The 10,000-nt window shown below is 47.1% G+C and overlaps 1 protein-coding gene across 7 annotated transcripts in view; it reads left to right on the top strand.

Annotated features, from left to right (window-relative positions):
• Positions 1-10,000, top strand: part of pik3cb (phosphatidylinositol-4,5-bisphosphate 3-kinase, catalytic subunit beta) — a 60,563-nt gene that overhangs the window by 30,927 nt on the left and 19,636 nt on the right. For all 7 annotated transcript variants that reach the window (XM_062551795.1, XM_062551793.1, XM_062551794.1 and 4 more), the window contains 5 exons: positions 2,668-2,910; positions 4,395-4,491; positions 5,770-5,900; positions 6,180-6,233; positions 9,021-9,209. In XM_062551795.1, coding sequence (XP_062407779.1) covers positions 2,668-2,910; positions 4,395-4,491; positions 5,770-5,900; positions 6,180-6,233; positions 9,021-9,209 — 714 coding nt within the window. The remainder of the gene's footprint in view (positions 1-2,667; positions 2,911-4,394; positions 4,492-5,769; positions 5,901-6,179; positions 6,234-9,020; positions 9,210-10,000) is intronic.

Below are 10,000 nucleotides of genomic sequence, written 5' to 3'. Positions count from 1 at the left end.
ATAGTTAAAAAGACAACTAGGCTAAACTGAAGAATAGATCAATAACAATTACCCAATTACAATTCCAACTTGGAAAGTCACATTTAAAAAGTGATTCATGAAAATGCATCAAAATTGTGGATATAGGCTATTTTGGAAACTAACTCTTCATTTATTAGAATTTAAAAGACTGAATGAGGTTGCCAACTTCAAACGAGTTGCAAGAGCTGACTTTAGTAGCCTACAGTGAAACGACTGGTAGGATAGCTTACATAGCCTTCATATCTACACTAATGCAGGTTAAAAGTAAGCTATAGACACCATTGGAATACGGAATACAATCTCAAACAACGCCAATCAACGATGATGCAGCAACAGGTAGGATATCTAGCAAATGTAACGTTAGCTTACAGTAGAATATTTTATGTAGCCTACATATTACAGGATGAGCTAGTATGTTCTTCGAAACCGTTTCCAGGTGTGTGAGTGTGATTGTCCTAATAGGAATGTACAATAAGCGACTGAGAAGAAGGCTTGAACCTAAATGGTGCAACTGGTTGGACTTCACTTAAAACGCTGCTCTGTCGAGATGGCTAAAAGCCCTTGTGTAAGCCCTGTTCGCCTGGCAGCCTACCCCGACGTTAAACGTTAGCCTGGAGGAAGTTGACGTTAGGTTAGATTGTCTTTAGCTGTTGATAACGTTACCGAGAGCAAACCGGTTAGGCTACTGTTACGATATAAACAAATCAAGTAGCCTAAGGAGTGGCCTAACAGGAGACAAGACGATAACATCCTGGTTTACAGCAGCTGCAGCTGTTACAGCTTAATGAGTAGACGTAATGTAACATTCACGTTTAGCCTGGTTCAGCGCAGCGGCGGTGGCATGGCTTTGGATCAGAGTTCCTTGATTACTGACAGCTGCGCACTGACGTAACAATTAATCTTTGCCGCCAAAGGGTCTCAATGTAAACTATATGGGAATTTTAATTTCTTTTATCGTAAATATCTCAAAAAGTATAAAGTTCACACATTTGAAAAATCATAGAACAAATCTCCGTTACAAGACCTATGTAGGAGTGTTTGAATGACGTCAAACGGTTCAGTGGTTTAAGAGCCTTTGATCGTTGATTTTGGTCGGAAGATATAATAATAAAAAGAAGAAGAACAGTGATAACAGTACATTGCATTGACATGCAATGTAATGACATATTTTACAGGAGTTTGCTGTAGCCACATAATCTAGAAGCTGGACATTAGCGAACGTAGCTAACAGCTTATATGTACCGTATTTTTCGGACTATAAGTCGCATCGGAGTATAAGTCGCATCAGTCAAAAAATGCCTCATGAAGAGAGAAAAGCCGTATAAGTCGCAGCGGACTATAAGTCATATTTACCTCCGCTAAGGAGGTTATGTGTTCATCAGAGTTTGTATGTTTGTCTGTCTGTTTGTTAGCAAGATAACTCAACAAGTAATGGATGGATATCTAGTTTTTAGAAATATCTAGAAATTTATTTCACAGCATCCAAGAACAAGAACAGATATTCTTTGGCCTATCCAGTCTTTCCAGTCCAGTTGTCTTCAAGTTAATGTTTCAGGGGTAGACCTGCACAGTTGTACAGTTGGGCCTACAACGGCTCTGGTTATCACAAGTCTAGAGCGCCCATCTCGCGGCTGTAGACAGTAATGTTTACTCCTCTTTCATTTAGGAATGATTCAAAAGCATGTTAAATTTCATATATAAGTCGCACCTGACTATAAGTCGCAGGGCCAGCCAAACGTGCGACTTATAGTCCTGAAAATACGGTAAACACTGTCTCTCTCTCTGTGTGTGTTTGGTCTGTGTGTGTGTTTGGTCTGTGTGTGTGTGTGTGGTGTGTGCTTGGTGTGTGTGTGGTGTGTGCTTGGTGTGTGCTTGGTGTGTGTGGTGTGTGCTTGGTGTGTGCTTGGTGTGTGTGTGGTGTGTGTGTGTGGTGTGTGCTTGGTGTGTGTGCTTGGTGTGTGCTTGGTGTGTGTGTGTGTGGTGTGTGCTTGGTGTGTGCTTGGTGTGTGCTTGGTGTGTGTGTGTGGTGTGTGCTTGGTGTGTGTGTGTGTGTGTGTGGTGTGTGCTTGGTGTGTGCTTGGTGTGTGTGTGGTGTGTTCTTGGTGTGTGTGTGTGGTGTGTGCTTGGTGTGTGTGTGTGTGTGGTGTGTGCTTGGTGTGTGTGTGTGTGTTTGTGTGTGGTGTGTGCTTGGTGTGTGTGTGTGTGTGTGTGTGGTGTGTGCTTGGTGTGTGTGTGTGTGTGTGGTGTGCGCTTGGTGTGTGTGTGTGTGTGTGTGGTGTGTGCTTTGTGTGTGTGTGTGTGTGTGTGTATGTGGTGTGTGCTTGGTGTGTGTGGTGTGCGCTTGGTGTGTGTGTGTGTGTGTGGTGTGCGCTTGGTGTGTGTGTGTGGTGTGCGCTTGGTGTGTGTGTGTGTGTGGTGTGTGTGTGTGTGTGTGTGTGCTTGGTGTGTGTGTGTGTGTGTGTGTGGTGTGCGCTTGGTGTGTGTGTGTGTGGTGTGTGCTTGGTGTGGTGTGTGTGTGTGTGTGTGTGTGTGTGCGCTTGGTGTGTGTGTGTGTGTGTGTGTGTGTGTGTGTGGTGTGCGCTTGGTGTGTATGTGGTATGTGCTTGGTGTGTGTGTGTGTGTGTGTGTGTGTGTGTGTGTGTGCAGGTGCAGGTGCGTGCGGGGCTGTTCCACGGGGCCGAGCTGCTGTGTGTGCCGGTGGTGAGTGAGGAGGTGTGTGGGCGTGCGGAGCACGTGTGGCGACACACTCTGGAGTTCGAGATCAGCGTGTGTGACCTGCCGCGCATGACCCGCCTCTGCTTCGCCCTCTACGCCGTCTCCCACAAGAAGAAGCAGAAGAGCACCAAGCACACACACAAGTACCAGACCATACGCAAGGCCGGCAAGATGGTACACACACACACACACACACACACTCACACCAAACACACACACACACACACACCAAACACACACACACACACCAAGCACACACACAAGTACCAGACCATACGCAAGGCCGGCAAGATGGTACACACACACACACACACACACACACACACACCAAACACACACACACACCAAACACACACACAAGTACCAGACCATACGCAAGGCCGGCAAGATGGTACACACACACACACACACACACACACACACACACACACCAAACACACACACACACCAAACACACACACAAGTACCAGACCATACGCAAGGCCGGCAAGATGGTACACACACACACACACACACACACACACACACACACACCAAACACACACACACACCAAACACACACACAAGTACCAGACCATACGCAAGGCCGGCAAGATGGTACACACACACACACACACACACACCAAACACACACACACACACTCACACCAAACACGCACACACACAAGTACCAGACCATACGCAAGGCCGGCAAGATGGTACACACACACACACACACACACACACACACACCAAACACACACACACACCAAACACACACACAAGTACCAGACCATACGCAAGGCCGGCAAGATGGTACACACACACACACACACACACACACACACCAAACACACACACACACCAAACACACACACAAGTACCAGACCATACGCAAGGCCGGCAAGATGGTACACACACACACACACACACACACCAAACACACACACACACACTCACACCAAACACGCACACACACAAGTACCAGACCATACGCAAGGCCGGCAAGATGGTACACACACACACACACACACCAAACACACACTCACACCAAACACACACACACACACCAAACACACACACAAGTACCAGACCATACGCAAGGCCGGCAAGATGGTACACACACACACACACACACACACCAAACACACACACACACACACACACCAAGCACACACACAAGTACCAGACCATACGCAAGGCCGGCAAGATGGTACACACACACACACACACACACACACCAAGCGCACACACACAAGTACCAGACCATACGCAAGGCCGGCAAGATGGTACACAAGATGGTCCAAGTACACGTAACATACAGTAGCATACAGCTTAATGTATAGCTTGTGCTGAATTAATGTAGAGTGGATGATACACACTCTCTACCCCGCCCCCCCACCCCCCCACCCACCCCTCACTACCCTATAGAGTAATAATGATGTGTGTGTGTGTGTGTGTGTGTGTGTGTGTGTGTGTGTGTGTGTGTGTGTGTGTCTCCACAGCACTACCCTATAGCGTGGGTCAACACCATGGTCTTTGACTATAAAGTAATAATGATATGTGTGTGTGTGTGTGTCTCCACAGCACTACCCTATAGCGTGGGTCAACACCATGGTCTTTGACTATAAAGTAATAATGATATGTGTGTGTGTGTGTGTGTGTGTGTGTGTCCACAGCACTACCCTATAGCGTGGGTCAACACCATGGTCTTTGACTATAAAGGCCACCTGAAGACCGGGGACATCCTACTGCACTGCTGGTCCAACTTTCCTGGTGTGTGTGTGTGTGTGTGTCTGAAATGCCTGTGTGTGGCTGACTGTGTGTGTGTGTGTGTGTGTGTGTGTGTGTGTGTGTGTGTGTGTGTGTATCTGTGGCTGTGTCCAAAATGTGTGTGTGTGTGTCTGGCTGTGTGTGTGTGTGTGTGTGTGTAGATGTTGAATCCTATAGGGACGGTCCAGACTAACCCTGTGTGTGTGTGTGTGTGTGTGTGTGTGTGTGTGTGTGTGTGTGTGTAGATGAGTTGGAGGAGATGTTGAATCCTATAGGGACGATCCAGACTAACCCTGTGTGTGTGTGTGTGTGTGTGTGTGTGTGTGTGTGTGTGTGTGTGTGTGTGTGTGTGTGTGTGTGTGTGTGTGTGTGTGTGTGTGTGTGTAGATGAGTTGGAGGAGATGTTGAATCCTATAGGGACGATCCAGACTAACCCTGTGTGTGTGTGTGTGTGTGTGTGTGTGTGTGTGTGTGTGTGTGTGTGTGTAGATGAGTTGGAGGAGATGTTGAATCCTATAGGGACGATCCAGACTAACCCTGTGTGTGTGTGTGTGTGTGTGTGTGTGTGTGTGTGAGTGTGTGTGTGTGTGTGTGTGTGTGTGTGTGTGTAGATGAGTTGGAGGAGATGTTGAATCCTATAGGGACGATCCAGACTAACCCTGTGTGTGTGTGTGTGTGTGTGTGTGTGTGTGTGTGTAGATGAGTTGGAGGAGATGTTGAATCCTATAGGGACGATCCAGACAAACCCTGTGTGTGTGTGTGTGTGTGTGTGTGTGTGTGTGTGTGTGTGTGTGTGTGTGTGTGTGTGTGTGTGTGTGTGTGTGTGTGTGTGTGTGTGTGTGTGTGTGTGTGTGTGTGTGTAGATGAGTTGGAGGAGATGTTGAATCCTATAGGGACGATCCAGACTAACCCTGTGTGTGTGTGTGTGTGTGTGTGTGTGTGTGTGTGTGTGTGTGTGTGTAGATGAGTTGGAGGAGATGTTGAATCCTATAGGGACGATCCAGACAAACCCTGTGTGTGTGTGTGTGTGTGTGTGTGTGTGTGTGTGTGTGTGTGTGTGTGTGTGTGTGTGTGTGTGTGTGTGTGTGTGTGTGTGTGTGTGTGTGTGTGTGTGTGTGTGTGTGTGTGTGTGTGTGTGTGTGTGTGTGTGTGTGTGTGTGTGTGTAGATGAGTTGGAGGAGATGTTGAATCCTATAGGGACGATCCAGACTAACCCTGTGTGTGTGTGTGTGTGTGTGTGTGTGTGTGTGTGTGTGTGTGTGTGTGTGTGTGTGTGTGTAGATGAGTTGGAGGAGATGTTGAATCCTATAGGGACGATCCAGACAAACCCGTACACAGAGAACGCCACCACCCTGCACATCCAGATACCAGACTACAGCCAGCAGTGTGTGCTCTTCCCCCCGTTTGACAAGGTACACACACACACACACACACACACACACACACACACACAGTTATACTGTACATACTCACACACAGTCATACACACACATACTTTATTTTGTTTCGAGTCATGCTGTACATTAGAAATGAAATCTTCTGAATAATCCAGTAGTTTAAAGCACAGTCACACACACACACACACACACACACACACACACACACACACACACACATGGAATTGCAGTGATGTGAAGGTTTCTGTGTGTGTGTGTGTGTGTGTGTGTGTGTGTGTGTTTCTTGTTGTACAGATTCTGGAGAAAGCAGCTGAAGTAGCAAAAGGAAGTGACTGCCCTCCTATGACGGTGAGCTCCCTTCTTACACACACCACCTATGACAGCGACTTACACACAAACACACACACACACACACACACACACACACACACACACACACCCTATGACGGTGAGCTCCCTTCTTACACACACCACCTATGACAGCGACTTACACACACCACCTATGACAGCGACTTACACACAAACACACACACACACACACACACACCTCCTATGACGGTGAGTTCCCTTCTTTTACGCACCAGCTGGAGGGATTTCTGAATCAGCCAGTTACATTATGATTCTGTATCAGTTACATTATGATTCTGAATCAGTTACATTATGATTCTGTATCAGTTACATTATGATTCTGTATCAGTTACATTATGATTCTGAATCAGTTACATTATGATTCTGAATCAGTTACGTTATGATTCTGTATCAGTTACGTTATGATTCTGAATCAGTTACGTTATGATTCTGTATCAGTTACGTTATGATTCTGTATCAGTTACATTATGATTCTGAATCAGTTACATTATGATTCTGAATCAGTTACATTATGATTCTGTATCAGTTACATTATGATTCTGAATCAGTTACATTATGATTCTGAATCAGTTACATGTGCATTATGATTCTGAATCAGTTACATTATGATTCTGTATCAGTTACATTATGATTCTGAATCAGTTACATTATGATTCTGAATCAGTTACATTATGATTCTGTATCAGTTACATGTGCATTATGATTCTGAATCAGTTACATTATGATTCTGAATCAGTTACATTACAGCTGTAGCTGGTGAGTCTGCAGATTGAGGGGACTTCACCAACATTTTGAGTGTATACAAGTGACTCTAGCCGTGTTCAAGTTCAACTCCAAATGACCTTTTGCAGCAACGAGAGCTGCCGGTGGCAGCAGGGGCGGGGATGCAAACGCTGCTATGAAGTTGTACACTCTCTACTTCCCGTAGTGTAGACTTGGCTAGACTTGACCATGTGACGAATCACGAGGCACGGACCCGCACGGACTCTTGTGGATATGGGGAGGTATCTAAACACCTGCACACACGTCAGGGATGTAAAAGCCAATTAGGGCAAAGACCTGACGTCATGAAGGCAGGGTCTAGGCTCCGCTGCTCTCCGCAGTACCTCCAGACCGGCTGCTCTTTTGCGGAGCAGCCGCCTGGCCACGCCTTGCTCCCGCGATAAGTTGAGGCCATGTGATACCGACTGCCGAGTCGAAAACACGCCCATCTAGACCATCGTGGACAGATTTTTAACCACGTGCATCTTGTGCTGCGCAGTTTTTGTGCTGCGCAGCCAACTTGAACGCGCCTTGTGCATGAACTGTGATTGACAGTCAGATCTGCCAATGATCATACAGCCCTGCCCATATTGGACCAGAAGAACAGGAAGCGGTGGATTTTTGCAAAACACATAACAGCCTCTAGGGGGAGCTAGAAGCGCAGGGTTTTCTCTAAACACATAACAGCCTCTAGGGGGAGCTAGAAGCGCAGGGTTTTCTCTAAACACATAACAGCCTCTAGGGGGAGCTAGAAGCGCAGGGTTTTCTCTAAACACATAACAGCCTCTAGGGGAGCTAGAAGCGCAGGGTTTTCTCTAAAACCGCCTGATTTATGCTGTTCTGTCAGAGCATACTGTGGCTTTCAGTGAAAATGATCTAAAACATCTCGCCAACTGCAGATTTAATGTCTGCAGTTGGTGTGTGTGTATACGTGTGTGTGTGTGTGTGTGTGTGTGTGTGTGTACTCCGTCTCACACACCATCTACAGTAATGCCACCATTGGAGAGGACATCCTCACCTTTTGTGTAAAAGCCCGCCTTCAGGTTCTCCCCACAAAATACAACCTCTCTCTATGGTTTCCCTCCAACCATTCACCCCTCTGTATGCTGCATGAACCCCCCCCCCCCCGCAACATCTGGAGTCAGTAGCCCACATCATGAACAGCTGTAGCTCTCGCTGTATATTGCCAGACATGAGACTTGTGGACCTCATAGCTGCTCAGATCCCACACACAGAGGAAGAGCAGATCTACAAACACACCACTGTCCACTCCGAATGGTTTAACTCACCTGCAAACACCTTCTCTGGAATTGCAAACACACCGGACATTATCATCATTTCACAGAGTGCTAAAACAGTTAAAATGTTTGAAGTGTCATGTGCTTTTGATCTATTTATGGAGGACTCATACTGTGCAAAAATGCTTAAATACCAGCCTTTGATTTCTGTCATTGAGAACCTACAGTAGGTTACAAATGCCAGCTCATTGTGTTAGTGTTTGGTAGCCTCGGTCATGTACATAGGTTGGCGGTCCGTGGACTTTGCATTGGAGGACTACATAAGACTAAGGCTAAGCAGCTTGTAAAATACTGTTCCATATCAGCAGTTATAGCAAGCATGTTTATTTGGAAGAGACGATGTTTCCTACACCCTTGAACATGTAAACTCATGATAGATTGCTGAACTGCTTTAATCTACTGGATTATTCAAGAGATTTGATTCCTAATGTAACTTTACTTGTAAAGTGGAATCAAATAAAGTACATAAAATGTGTGTGTGTGTGTGTGTGTGTGTATACATACGTGTGTGTGTGTGTGTGTGTGTGTGTGTGTGTGTGTGTGTGTACATACATGTGTGTGTGTGTGTGTGTGTGTGTGTGTGTGTGTGTGTGTGTAATTGTATATACGTGTGTGTGTGTGTGTGTGTGTGTGTGTGTGTAATCGTATATATGTGTGTGTGTGTGTGTGTGTGTGTATAACTGTATATACGTGTGTGTGTGTGCAGGGCCGTGGTGGTAAGAAGTTCCATATAGAGCTGAAGGAGATTATGGAGCGTGAGCCGCTGTCTCAGCTGTGTGAGAACGAGAAGGACCTGATCTGGACCCTCCGCTACGACTGCCGAGAGAACTTCCCCCAGTCCCTGCCCAAGCTGCTGCTCTCCGTCAAGTGGAACAAGCACGAGGACATGGCCCAGGTACACACACACACACACACACACACACACACACACACACACACTTCCCCCAGTCCCTGCCCAAGCTCCTGCTCTCCGTCAAGTGGAACAAGCATGAGGACATGGCCCAGGTACACACACACACACACACACACACACACACACACACACACACACACACACACTTCCCCCAGTCCCTGCCCAAGCTCCTGCTCTCCGTCAAGTGGAACAAGCATGAGGACATGGCCCAGGTACACACACACACACACACACACACACACACACACACTTCCCCCAGTCCCTGCCCAAGCTGCTGCTCTCCGTCAAGTGGAACAAGCATGAGGACATGGCCCAGGTACACACACACACACACACACACACACACACACACACACACACACACACACACACACACACACACTTCCCCCAGTCCCTGCCCAAGCTGCTGCTCTCCGTCAAGTGGAACAAGCACGAGGACATGGCCCAGGTACACACACACACACACACACACACACACACACACACACACACACACACACTTCCCCCAGTCCCTGCCCAGACTACTGCTGTCCGTCCAAATAGAACAGCACTTGTGCAGCTGGGACTGGTCATCTGTGACCTCCTCCAAATGCTCCACCTAGTGGTCAGCAGGCGCACTGCAGTGGGGGAGATGGGCTGCTGCTGAGCTCCTCTGAAGGCCAGCTGTGTCTTCCACTGCGTGTGCGTGTGTGTGTGTGTTCTACTGTGTGTGTGTGTGTGTGTTTCTACTGTGTGTGTGTGTGTGTGTGTGTGTGTTTAAATCACTATCCTCG

Source organism: Sardina pilchardus, chromosome 13 (assembly GCF_963854185.1).
Source record: "Sardina pilchardus chromosome 13, fSarPil1.1, whole genome shotgun sequence".
Lineage (NCBI taxonomy): Eukaryota > Metazoa > Chordata > Actinopteri > Clupeiformes > Clupeidae > Sardina > Sardina pilchardus.
The sequence above is the reverse complement of the archived record's forward strand: the minus strand, read 5'-3'. Positions and strand labels throughout refer to the sequence as shown.